Consider the following 13,648-nt stretch of genomic DNA (forward strand, 5'->3'; position numbering starts at 1 on the left):
CAACGTTGCGTTTTTGGTTATCATGGAAAACTACAAAAATGTACAAGGTAATGAAAGGATGATAGGATGTTTGACATTTGCCATCGTTATATATTACAATAAAAAATAACACTACGTTTCGAGGATTGAAATCTATCCTCTTCTTCAGGTGATTAGAACTAAATTACATTAAACTACGACATTTGGCAACGGGTTGCCACTAGAAATAAGAGTATAAAATACTCGTGCTTGCTCTCGTGTCCGTGGTTTGTGCGCGTAACGTGCGTGTAGTGTACACAAGCAGTCTTCTGGTATGTATGACTTATTTTATACTTTTACACTTCTATTGGAAATCCGTTGCCAAATGTTGTAGCTTAATTTAATTTAGTTATACCTGAAGAAGAGGGTAGATGTCAATCCTCAAAACGTACTTTTATTTTTATTGTAACAAATAACGATGGCAAATGTCCGAAATCCTATCATCCTTTCAAAGCTTCCATCGTCAATAACAACTTCAAACAAAGTACAAGGTAATAATATATTTTATTAATTTACTACAAATGCACAACGGTACATATTTTAATGAAACACTAAGAAATCAATATGTTTACAAGAAACTCATGAATGTCTTCTTTTTTCAACTATTCAAATCCAATCGATTGTTTTTGCCAGGGGACGGAACCAGGACCTATGAAGTAGGTAGCAAGCTTGTCTCTTTTATCAGACGCACTCTTAGAGGAAGGGTTTGTTGAGCGGTCAACGGTCAAAGACGGCAAAGAAGTGGGGGTTGACCGCCACCTTCCAGGGTGAATGACCCCCGTTTCTGTATCCTCAAAATCAACGCTTCCTTTTTCCAAATAAGTTGTGGACGATGTAGTGCGGAACCAATTGTGAAGTATGCATGTGCACTGAACAATCAAGTCTACTGTTGGAAGGTTGAGATCAATGGATTTCTCAAATATTCTGAACCGTGATGCCAAAATACCGAACGCGTTTTCAACAACCCTACGAGCCCGTGATAAGCGGTAATTGAATAAACGCTCTTCTAGTGTCAAGTTCCTTTTAGAGTAGGGTTTCATCACATTTATGCTGAGCGGAAAGGCATCATCTGCTACTATTACATAGTCATTCGGCCAATTAAGCTGATTTGAATCCATAGCTCTCTTTAGTGAAGATAGTCGGTAGACGCTGCTATCGTTTGCTCTGCCGTTTGATCCAACATCGATGTACAAAAAACTGTAATCTGCATCTACTAATGCCAGCAAAATTATGCTGTAACCTCCTTTGTAGTTGAAGAACTCAGAGCTAGATCCAGGTGGTCTTTTTATCGCGACATGCTTCCCATCGAGGGCTCCACAGCATGATGGAAAATTCCATTTTACATCGAAGCTTCTTTGTATGTTTTCCCATTCACGTGTAGTGCTTGGTACCTAAAAACAACATTTGTATTAGATAGTGTACATAAATAACATTGACACTAATAGTGATAGCCTTTTATGTTGCAGGCTGATTGTGATAACACTACGGACCAGGACTTCATAGAGGAAACATTAGTGGAGGTGGAAGAGACTGATAACACTCAAATCGAGAGCCAGCTGGATGAAAATACAGATCAGTCTGTTGAAAAAACAACTTTCGTTCCTCCACATAATATTAAAAAACGACGAGTCAGTAAGTTGGCCAAAGTCGAGCAATCAATGGCAAAACTACAAAAGATAGCAGAAAACCGACTAAAAAGTACAGCTTCTGCAAGTAAAAAGCAAGATGAGTATGATGCGTTTGCTCAACACATGGCTACCCAGTTGAGGACCCTCCCGCTCAGAAGCTTTATTATCCTGCAAGAACAATTTCAAAGCCTAATAACTAAAGAAAGGCTCAAGACCATGAACCCACCCCCATCTCCAATCATGTCGACAGGCAGCAGCTACGATGACAGACAGCGAACTGCAACCTTACTCTCAGAGTATTTTTCAAGATCATGGCACGTTTTATACAGAATTAAACTAAAACTGTTCTACATTCTTTCAATTTTTTTCATTCTATTCACATTTTTTGTACGTTACAAATCAAACTTTGAATACATATAATTGAAATATATATTTCATACAACATTCCGTTCTTTTAAGTTCACTTAACAAACTAGTGTATGATACATTTTTAAATAAAACTTTTACATTGCAAAGTGAGTTCTACTTTTAATAAACCTCAAAGTTTGTAGGTATAAGTTACGTAGCGAAGTAGGCCTACGTAGGCTTAAGTTGTGTCAAATTCGTATATTTTAAATTGAAAATTGTATGTTTTTACTAAACATTAAGTAATTTAAAGAATGCGTTGGATCTGCTTACCTCCATAAGTGACCCGCCAAAGGAAAAGGGACCTTATCTTCCAGGACAAAATTTTTACAGTACGAGCAGTTTTAGTGGTTTAGGTCAAAAAATCACATGTTCTGTTTTTGATAGTTTCTTACTCTATGTATGTTTCTAAACAATATTCCAGTCAACTACACACTTGAATTCAACCTAGAACATGGTTAAATAATTATATTTCCAAACCCTTGCAAGCTGCAGAAAAGGGACCTTAACTTCCCCAATGTTTATTTAAATGGCTGGAAGTTAAGGGTCCCTTTTGTTTTTGTGTCTTATTACACAATGATACTCAGCAAATCAGATTTTTATGACTCCAGGCAAATCAGCTGTTGTTTGGCTCCGAACGGCGATGTTATCTTATCTCTTCCCCCCTTCCCCCTCTTCCTTATCACTTGTGCACCTGGAGCAGGACTAGGCTCTCAGGAATTTGTTTGTTTAGTTGAGTCACTGTTGTTGTTCCAAGCGCACCGTCCTGCTATGGAGGAAATACTAAAATATTCAACAAAACTAGATACATTTTTTACAGACTTAACTTACTATAAAAACTAATTACGCTTATTAGCAATTTTTTTATATATTAGTATTAATAAAATTGTATTGCACAGGATATTGAAAATGCCGAAGAAAACCTCATGATGAGCGATAACATTTCTATTGAAGAAATTTCGGTTGACGTACTTGAATGGCGAGCCAGAAATGATTGGAGATGACGTGGTAAACGATGCAGATCAAGAAATTTGGGTCAGTGGTATAATCAATTTTAATCGTTACACGTAAAAGCGTTGTATCAAAAATTATAAGCATTACGATTTCAGCTGCATCGAGAGAGCTTATAATGGAGGGTAATAATTGTAATGCTGCAATCTGTGTTGTAAACTGACAAACCTTTATGCCAATAACATTGATTGATACAACTAATTAAAAGTAAACAATCGAAATAGCATGATAAATAAGTTTATGATCGTTTGAATTAAAGTGTCTACAAACTACATGATGTAGTTGGAAGTCATAGGTGCATTGCAGGTCAGTCCAGAGACGTTTAGGCCTACTTAGTATAAATTGTAAGAGCAAACAAAAAAATCATTAAACCCATTTTTTAAGTTTGTTACAATTTAGTAAAAATACTTTTTTAAAATAATGATGTAATGAATATTTGCCTTAAAGTATAACTATTTTTTTTTCAGAAACCAGTTCTTCAAGAGGAACTTGTCACCGTGTGTTTGACGCAGAAATAAGAAGTATAAAAGTTAGAGGGATGCTGTCGGCGGAAAATGCCAGACGACTCGTTTACGCTGGATGGGTTATTGAAGAGCTTTTTGGATAGCAGTAGTCTAGATTATTATAATGAAGGTACGAATCAACTTGATTTAGTAGTATTAGGACAGATCCGTGCCATGTGTAGGCAGAGCAATGAAGTAAAAACTGGGAGCGGATCTAAGGAGAAAGTGAGACAAAGGCTGCGAATGATATACACATTTGTCTGGCCAAACTGTCTGTGAGAGGTTGTTCCTAGCCGCAAATGCAATTAAAAATAAAACGATTCAAACGTTTATTGAAACATTTTAAGGTTCATGGTATGGAACCCCCTGTACACAAAAACTTTAAGCGAACACCAAAAAAACACACATACTAAAGAAGACACTGAAAATGTTGTTCTTTTCATTAGATATTATGCAGAAGAGTCGGCTCTTTTTATGCCGGGGCGTTTAGCTAATCATAAAACTATTGTAAAACTACTTCCCTCTTCTGATTCAAAAATGTCCTTGTTTAGAAAATACAAACAAGCATGTGTTGAGGCGTCTAAAAAGTTTGTTGGGTCGTCAGCGTTCCGATCTATTTGGAACATTTTCTGTCCTGATGTTGTTGTCATTATGAAGCCTCGGTCAGATTTATGCGAATTTTGCCAAAAAAGCATGACGACCTTCACCAAACTTCGAGGATGTTCTGAAGCTGACAAAGCAGAGTTTATTAAAAAATGCCAAGATCATCTGAATGTTGTAAACATTGAAAGAACAGGTTATAAAACTTTGATAAAAGACACGGTTGACAATTTTAACATAGACTTAGTTGAGTTTGACGAAAATGGTTTAGCAAAACCAAATTCCTATGATGGAAAAATACATTATAGCTTTGACTTTGCACAACAGGTGCACATTCCATTTGATTCTCAACAGCCAGGACCCATCTATTTTTCTTACTCCCTACAAAATAGGGATTTTTGGAATCATGAACGATACCGTCAAAACTCAACATAACTTTTTTAATCCCGAAGCTATTCAAATTTCCAAAGGTGCAAATGCGATTGTCAGTTTTCTCCATTATTATTTAGAAAATCATAGTTTCGGGGAAAAACATCTAACATTACACGCAGATAATTGCGTCAGCCAGAACAAGAATAAATTCTTATGGGGTATTTAACTTGGAGAGTACTGAAAGGGTTAAATGATTCTATCACCCTTTCCTTTCTTCCAGTCGGGGCATACCAAATTTGGCTGCGATTGGGCTTTTGGTTTATTTAAAAAAAAATTTAGAAAGGGAAAAGCCAGCTCATTGGGCCAAGTTGCAGACATCGTTGAGAAATCCACTAACATAGGCCTTAACAAATCCATAATAGCTGGGACTGAGCAAGGCGAAAGTTTATGTTTCATTTTATTCGAATTGGCTCAACTATTTCCGAAACAAAAAATGGAAAGCGATAAAAAAAATATTACAAAGTTCAGCCACTTCCATTTTATCTGTAGCCAAAAGGGCAAAGTATTAGTTAAAAACTGGATTAGGTGACCCCGAACAAGAACGGGTAATTACTTCTTCCGAGGAATTGCCAACCGATTTTCCTAAAGAAATCAAACCGGAAGGATTAACATACCAAAGGAAGAAGTATTTGTACCAAAAGATTAGGGAGTTTGCTGACGACGAATTGAAGGACTTACTATGTCCTAATCCAGGACCAGAACCTGAAGATGGAGTAAATGAACCTGATCCAGATCGTCCAGAGGCTTCCGATAAAGATGTTGCTGCAGGTCCAAGTACTCAACCTCCAAAAAAACGATCAAAAAGAGTAAAAAAATATAAAAAATAATCTTCTAGCATTGACACTTTGTATGCTGCAGACTATTAATAACTTGTTTTACTAATGTAGTATATAATTACAAATATAATAAAAACCTTTGTAATTTTTTAATTAGGTAGTAATACACTTTATCTTTAAAATGTTGGTTTCTTTTCAACCCCAATCCATTTAAGAGAGGTTAGGCTAACAATGTAAATAATTATCTCAAATTCAATCATCAATTATTATTCTGCTTTAAATTTCCTGACAAAATTATATGTAAAACATGGCAAATAATCCAAGTAGTATAAAAAATATCTTTGCTTGAAAATTAGAAAACTTTGGAGCGCGATTTCTTAAAAACTAAGAATTTTAAAATAAAAAGTTTAAACACCCTTAATAATCCTTTCACCAGTGTGTTTGGTTAATAGTCTAGATTAAGAATATACCAATAACTCAATTTTGAATTTTTGGAAGTTAAGGTCCCTATTCCCTTGGCAGGTCACATAAAGCTCTTCAAGCAGGTCACAATGGCTTTCATAACATCAGGTAAAAAAATCGAAATTGTAGGTGCTGGTATGCGAAATAGCAATGATAGCGACTGCAAACTGTCACCTATAGCCAGAAAACGCAGAGTTGTTTCAAGCTTTTGTCTGGGGGTCAATGCTTTACGCATTGAAGTACTTTGCTTACGAATTATGGGTTCTACCATATGTAGCAGCTCCTCAAACTTTTCAACACTCATACGTAAATGTCTTTTAAAATCCAGAGGATCTTCCATTGCGAGTTCGCGAAAAAGAGTTGCAGATGCACCAAATTCATGTCTCCTGTCGACCCACTTCTTCACCCAAACTCTTTTCCTATTCAAAACAGATTGCAATTCTTCACTTAAAAGTACAACACAATCTTGAATTGCTTCATTAAAAGCTTCGCGATATTCTTCATCACAATCCGACATGATTTCACAATAGACTGGTCTACTGGCCGACAGTACAACCGATATACTTGCTGCCAATAACTTTCCCTGTGTAAATAGAAATTGGTGGAAAGTGACGTATTGTCAGGTACTGGCCGCCAGTAACTTGCTGTTTCTACTTTCCCCGTCTATAAGCCGCTTAAACTTTGGCAAAAAGGGAGAAAGAAACAAAGAAATGTTACTTGGGGAGCAGGTAGTTATGGACGTAACGGAACCATTTTACAGGAAAAACCACCATGTATACTATGATAATTTTTTTCTTTCCTTTGATTTGTGTAACAAGTTGCTGGAAAAAGATACTTATTCATGTGGAACTGTAAGGACAAATAGATTTGGATGGCCTCAGGAATTCAAAAAACCAAAATCTTTAAAACTAAAAAGGGGGGAAAGTGTGTGTGTAGAAAATGTGGTCAAATCGTGGCGACCGTATGGCATGACAACAGAGATGTTTTGTTTTTTTCAACAAACTCTAATCCCAACATCGTCTCACAAATAGACCGACACTGTAAAAGTTGACTGCCCTCAAGTTGTGATTCAATACACACAAAATATGGGGGGGGGGGTGTAGATAAGTCGGATCAATATCGAAGTTATTACAGCTTTGGTAGGCCTTCAAAAAATGGTGGAAGTATTTATATCATTTTATCATAAATACGACAATTGTAAACTCTTTTACGATATTCAAACTTACAAACCTTCCCTCTGAAAACAAACATGGTAGAACACAACTACAGTTTCGGAAACATCTTGTAGAAGAACTAATAGGAAACTTCACTTCTAGAAAGCGATTGATAAGAAAATGTAGTTTGCCCATAGGTACAGTCTCTCCCAAATATTTTCATGTACTTGAAAAGCGGTATTGTGCCACTGTTTGTATCGTTTGCCGCGAAAATGGGAGGAAAACAAAGTCTGTAAATCCAATTAAAAGCTACTGGAATTGCAAACAATGTTCAACCACTTTTTGTAAACATCACTGCTTCCTGACATATCATGAAAAAGAAAAAGGAGTGGATATTTCCAATTAAAAAGTAAGTTTATTCTACACAACATTTAGTAGCAAACAATATATAGTAAAATAATTACTATATATAATTATAATTAATTACAATGACAGAACGTGTGTAAGTTGAGGCGCCGCGCAAATCTCTCCATCATAATTGGTGAGTACCAATTTTTCATATCAGCATGGCTGTCCCTTACATCGTCGCATGATTTTTTAAAAATAAGCATTTCCGCTGCTTAAACAAGCATTTCCTGTTTGTTCATCATCAGTGTCTGGGCGGATGTACGTATCCACTTACATTCGGAGGATGTTTGTTTCGAATTGTAATACAAGGCTTCCTTTCCAGCAACTATCTGTACATTGATTCTATGAATTTTGTTATACTAATAATTACGTATGTCTTACATTCCCCTGGCTTAATGACGATTCTACCTACGAATCATAATTATTGTCTAATTTAGGTTATCCATTGGGTAGTCACGTTCATGTACTGTAGGTTTCAGGAATTTTATTTTGATGTTGTTAATGTGGATGAAGTAGAGGGCTATAAAAAAAAGTAGTGTTAATATAGAAGTCCAGGCTAATAAAATGTACAAAATGAGTTCCGTGTTGTTTACTATGTTGTTGTTGTCGTCGTGTTTTAATCAAATCAAAGAATTCTTTATTGTTAATTTCTTCAACAAATAATATGGCGTCAAGCTTAAAATGCAATACACTATAAAAGTACAATTGTTCATTACAAAATTGAGTCTTGCTTTACAAAGTCTTCTTTGGGTCCTTTACTAAGTCAGAATATTCATTTAGGGTGTAGAAGGGTTGCTGCACCAGCCAGTCTTTTGAGTTGCCTTTCAGTAAGATTCTTCAAATCCAGAGGGAGTGAGTTGTAGATCTTGCGTCCAATGTAAGAGGGTTTCTTATTGTATTTAGTGGTGTGATGTGCTGGTAGAATATAATCTTTAGGTCTACGAGTGTTGTAGTAGTGTACATCACTTCCTCTTGCTAAGTCTGTTTGGTCTGTGTACATGACCACTGCATGTATATACAAAGACACAACCGTCAGAAGCTTAAGTGATTTATATGCACTTCTGCAACTCTCTAATGGACTAAGGTCTGCTAATGCCCTCACTGCTTTCTTCTGAAGTATTAGGATTTCGTTAAGGTTTTGCTCAGAAGTGCCACCCCAAACTATCAGACCATACCAATGTGGGATTCTATTAGGGTATGGTAGGCTACTTTTACAGCGTCCAGCCCCCTATCCATTTTATCCTACGTATTGCAAAAATACCACATCCAAGTTTTTTACTCAATATTTGAATATGCTCATTCCAGGATAGATCTTTGTCAATAGTTAAACCTAATAGTTTGGACTTGCCCTCCACTATGATGTCATTGATATTGGGTATAGGTTCAAGTCTTCTGCTAAAATTTAATTGAGTCGTTTTGGATGGGTTTATTGCCAAGTCATTCTGAAGACAGTACTGGAGTGCTTTGCTAGTTGTTTTAGTTATTTCAGAGTTAAGTCCGTGTGATGTTATATTTTATACGCCCCCAGGCCCCTAAGTAGGGTGTTCGCAAATTTTAGGATAAGCGTATTTCGGGAACAGGTTAAGTCCGAGCATTCGATGAGGAATCTGGGCGAGCTTTAAAAAGAAATATTGATCTTGCAGGCATTTTTTTCCTTAATTATTTTTTATACGATTATGTCATAGTTATCTTGGAGTAAATAACGTGCAAAAATTTCATTTACACAGGTCAATCAGTTCTCGAGATATCGTGCGGGCACCTAGTTTCTAGTGTTAATACCGATTAAGGCAATAAAGGGGCAAGATTTTGCTCTGTTTGTTGTAGTTTTATGAATAAAGAAAATTAGTTTGATCTAAAGAAAAACTCACCAAAAGAATTGTAAATCAAGAAACTAAGGTTAAGTGTCATTTACACAGCAAGGGTTAACTTGACCAGATGTTTATTACTGTGTTCTAAATTGAGACAAAAGATATATCGCAGATTCATTAACGTGTATTAGAAAATATATTTGCCATAGGTCAATTAATATAAGAGAAATTGTCTTGTAAGGCTATTGCAGTTTTAAAAACTAGGTAAGTATCAGTGGCGCACCCAGGGGGGGCTTTGGGGGCTTAAGCCCCCCCCAAGGACCTGATATATCCGACTAATAAATACTGTATGTGACTAATCATTCGTTATGTATCATCATATATGTTTTATCGTACTTTTATAAACTATAATGAATGGTAACGTTAAACCTATTTATTAAAGTAACACAGATTAAATCATAGAAATCAAGAGTTTGTGAAACAAATATTTAGACGTATGTATTCACAGTATAACTGCCTGCGCTGCTGTGTTAGCTCCCTCCATTCCATCCTGCTCTATGGCGATGACTACGTGCCGTTGCCATGGGCGACCAGCTCTAGTTTCCACAACTCTCACCAGACGCGCCCGTGCCCGCCCCGGCAGTGAATTTGTCTTTTGTCCAGTTGACAGTCGTAGTTTTATCGAATTGCAGTATAGTGTGTGTTATGGGTTGTCTGGCTGTCAAGTTCAAGCTGTGTTTGTGGTCTAGGTCTGACAAATTGGTTGGACAGTAGTCTAGTAAGTTATGGGTGATAAAAGAAAAGCTAGTATACAAAACTATTTTAAACCGTTGAAATGCCACAAAAATATTTCGGCAAGTAAGGAGCTGCCTACATGTGCTGAACAGCCTGAGTTTGTGTTGGAGGATGTCTCGGGAGCTAACGTAAGAACTCTGCAGTCCGATGTAAGTCAAAATAACTTAGACATTGCTTTGTTTAAAACAAAAAAATTGACAGACAGTGAAAAGTTAAAAGTGTTGAATGACAGATGGGTCCCTCAAAGTAGTTTTAACTTTCCTTACAGAACGTACGGGACTCAACAACGAAAATTTTTGTTTTCATGGCTAAATAAATATACTTGGCTGTCTTATTCTGGAATTGAAGACTCTGCATACTGTGTTCATTGTATGCTTTTTTCCAAAAAAGAAGTAGGCAAGAGTAACGCTCAACATACTGGCCAACTTGTTGAGGAAGGTTTTTCTAACTGGAAAAAAGCATTAGAAAAATTTGAAAAGCATGCAGCCTCACAGTACCACAAGGACTCTTGTGTAAGCGCAGCTAACTTTAAAAGAGTAATGGATAGTGAAATCAAATCAATCGACAAATCCCTTGATAAAGGGAAAGACCTTCAAGCCCAAAACAACGTGAAAAAGAATCCTTCCGATAATAGACACTATTATTTTGTGTGGAAGGCAAAATATTGCTCTTAGGGGCCATAGAGATTATGGCGAGTTTGATATAAATCGTAGACCTGCCGAGAATGAGGGTAACTTTAGAGCACTGCTTAGAGCCAGAATTGAAGCGGGGGATCAAGATTTAAAAAAACACTTTGAATCATGTGGAAAAAATGCTACGTACATAAGTTGGAACTTCCAAAACCAAATAATTGATGCTTGTAACCAGATCATAACTGAAAAAAATAGCAACTAAAGTTAAAGAGGCTAAGTTTTTTAGTATTCTCGCAGATGAAACGTCCGATGTTTCAACAATTGAACAGTTTTCGTTGTGTCTACGATACGTAGATTCTGATGCATCAAATAATTACCAAATATGTGAGCAATTTCTCAAGTTCATGCCACTAACCTCCACAACCGGTAGGGAGTTGGCAAAAACTGTAATAAAAGGACTTGAAGATAGTAACATTGACGTCAATAACCTACGTGGCCAGGGGTACGATGGAGCGGCTGCCATGAGTGGGAAGTTTAATGGGACCCAAGCCTGTATCCAAGAAGCTCACCCCACAGCAATATTTGTGCATTGCGCTTCTCATAGCCTTAATCTGGCATTATCAAACGCTTCTGAAGTTGCACCTATCAGAAACTGTTTCGGAATAGTAGAGAGGGTGTATAATTTTTTCAACACTCCTAAAAGACAAGCCGTTTTACAACAGTGTATTGCATCGGAGATAAATGTTGAAACCAACAGGAAAAAACTGCTACAACTTTGTCCAACAAGATGGGTGCAAAGGCATGATGCCGTCTTTGTCATGAAGGAGCTTCTTCAACCAGTTGAAGTAGCGTTGGAGGAAATAAAAAACTGGAGTGATAGAGACTCTTCTTCTGGAACTCTTATTTTACTCAGCTCTTTACGTCAAGGCGAATTCATCATTTCTCTCTTGGCATCAGACAAGCTCCTTGGTTACACTGTAAACCTAAGCAAAAAGCTGCAAGGAAGTGATTTGGAACTATCTTCTGCAATCACACATGCTGAAACTGTACTTGAAAGCCTAAAATCCATAAGAACAAATGCGGATGAAGAGTTTCACTCCTTGTTTGAAGAGGCTACCCATATGGCCAACAACTTTGGATGTAAAATCTCCATGCCCCGAACAGTTGGCAGACAACAAAATAGAAACAACACACCAGCAGATACGCCTGAAGTGTACTACCGGCGATCTATTTTCATCCCTTGGATTGAATCTTTGATAAGTTCTTTGGAATCCCGATTCATGAAACATAAAGACATATTGAAGGGGTTTGAGTGTCTGATGCCTACAGCCGATGGATCACGTGGAAAGGAAGAAACCTCAAAACTTAATTATCTGCAGCTGTGTTGTTTTTATAAAAATGACATAATTGAAAGTGGTGGGAACAACGAAAGCCTGCTCAAAGCCGAGTTTGAGTTGTGGCACAACAGCTTTAAGACCCACACCAACACACCAAGAAATGTAATTGATTTGTTGAACTTGTGTGATAAGGACATGTTTCCTAACATCCACATGTTGTTGAAAATATTGTGCACTATCCCTGTAACTACGAGTACAGCAGAAAGGTCGTTCTCAACATTACGTAGACTCAAGACCTATCTAAGGAATACCATGGGTGCTAACAGACTGAGTGGACTGGCGGCTTTGAATATTCACCGTGAAATAGAAGTGACCAATACAGAGGTAGTTTCTGTTCTCAAAAAATCGACCAGACGTCTAGATTTTGTCTTGTAAATATTTTAACTTTAACTTACATCTCATTTTGTAATCATTAAATTTACATTTGTAATTTAAATGTATTATTTCTTTCCTTGAAAACTTAAAACTAATTAATGACAGTCCAACTTATTCCAGGATGACATTTCATAATAAAAATCAATATAAAGCTTTAACTTGTAATTTTAATAAGGTTTTAATTGAGCTAAAAGCTGGTTTAATGTAATAGTAGCCTATTAACTTAAATTTTTCTCTAATAAGATTAACTTGTAGTTGATTATGAAACAGGCCACAGACAGTTGGTTTTAGCTTACTCAATTATCTAATGATCATGTAATACAGTGATGTACCAAATGTTACATTATTGTAGTTCGATATGTTATAGGCCAACTAATTATATATTACTGGTCATTGAAGGTCATGTAATGGAAAACTATAGGCGTACATTTTATACTTGGGAAGCCGAAGCCCCCCCCAAACCAAAATTCTGGGTGCGCCCCTGGTAAGTATGATTATATATAGTTCGACATTGTATACCCACGTTATTGAGTTTTTCCTAGATAGTCACATATATCTAATTATTGAATAACATGTTCGTTGTTGTAATAAGGTTCATCCTTAATAACTGTAGGTGAGAAAACTTAATCGTACGTTGGTTAGCGGATGATGTATTTAATGTTACACGAGGTTGGCAGCTTATTAGGAATTTGTGATTAAAATTATTCTATTTGAGCGTTGGTAAAAACACGTCTTTATTTAGTATCCTCTATTTGTTATCGTCAGATATAAGCAGGCAAATATAGAATAATATAATAAGTAAATTAGAAGTAAGGCAATGCCGAGAAAGCTGGAAATAATAGATGGTTTATCATGTCTCGCCTCAAGTTAAAAATATGGGCAATTAAAGAGAAACATACAGGCCGTTGGAATAAAAAAATAAGATAAATAGCAATTTGAGGCAAACCTTTTGTTTTTGCACCGTGGTTGTCCAATGCTTCTTACAATAGTATATAGCCGGTCTCAATACAGAGAGTCCGGGTAATACTTTCACATATTTAGAAAATTCTGTGGTTAAAGTTGACACCTCTCAGTGGAACAATTTCGTTTGCAATTAGAAATATTTACTGGTCCGTAATTGTGTATTGATTGATATTAAAAGTTATTATACTTTTTATTGCGTGTTAGTTCTCTAATGGTTATAATTTTTGCGTGGTTTATTCAGTCTCATTGAGACCACATATTATTGCCACATTAACTAATAT

At 36.4% G+C, this 13,648-nt stretch overlaps 2 protein-coding genes across 2 annotated transcripts; one reads left to right on the top strand and one right to left on the bottom strand.

Moving 5' to 3' along the window:
• Positions 1-503: 503 nt before the first annotated feature.
• LOC124357813 lies at positions 504-2,452 on the bottom strand. The gene is made up of 2 exons (XM_046809871.1): positions 2,325-2,452; positions 504-1,409 (listed from the first exon to the last, which is right to left on the bottom strand). The coding sequence occupies exons 1-2, from the start codon at positions 2,328-2,330 to the stop codon at positions 621-623; spliced, it is 795 nt and encodes a 264-aa protein (XP_046665827.1). The 5' UTR covers positions 2,331-2,452; the 3' UTR covers positions 504-620.
• Positions 2,453-10,618: 8,166 nt separating this feature from the next.
• On the top strand, positions 10,619-12,881 carry LOC124357814 (52 kDa repressor of the inhibitor of the protein kinase-like). Its single transcript, XM_046809872.1, has one exon. The coding sequence runs from the start codon at positions 11,037-11,039 to the stop codon at positions 12,402-12,404; it is 1,368 nt and encodes a 455-aa protein (XP_046665828.1). The 5' UTR covers positions 10,619-11,036; the 3' UTR covers positions 12,405-12,881.
• Positions 12,882-13,648: the final 767 nt, after the last annotated feature.

The sequence above is a fragment of the Homalodisca vitripennis genome, chromosome 3 (assembly GCF_021130785.1).
Source record: "Homalodisca vitripennis isolate AUS2020 chromosome 3, UT_GWSS_2.1, whole genome shotgun sequence".
NCBI classification, from domain to species: domain Eukaryota; kingdom Metazoa; phylum Arthropoda; class Insecta; order Hemiptera; family Cicadellidae; genus Homalodisca; species Homalodisca vitripennis.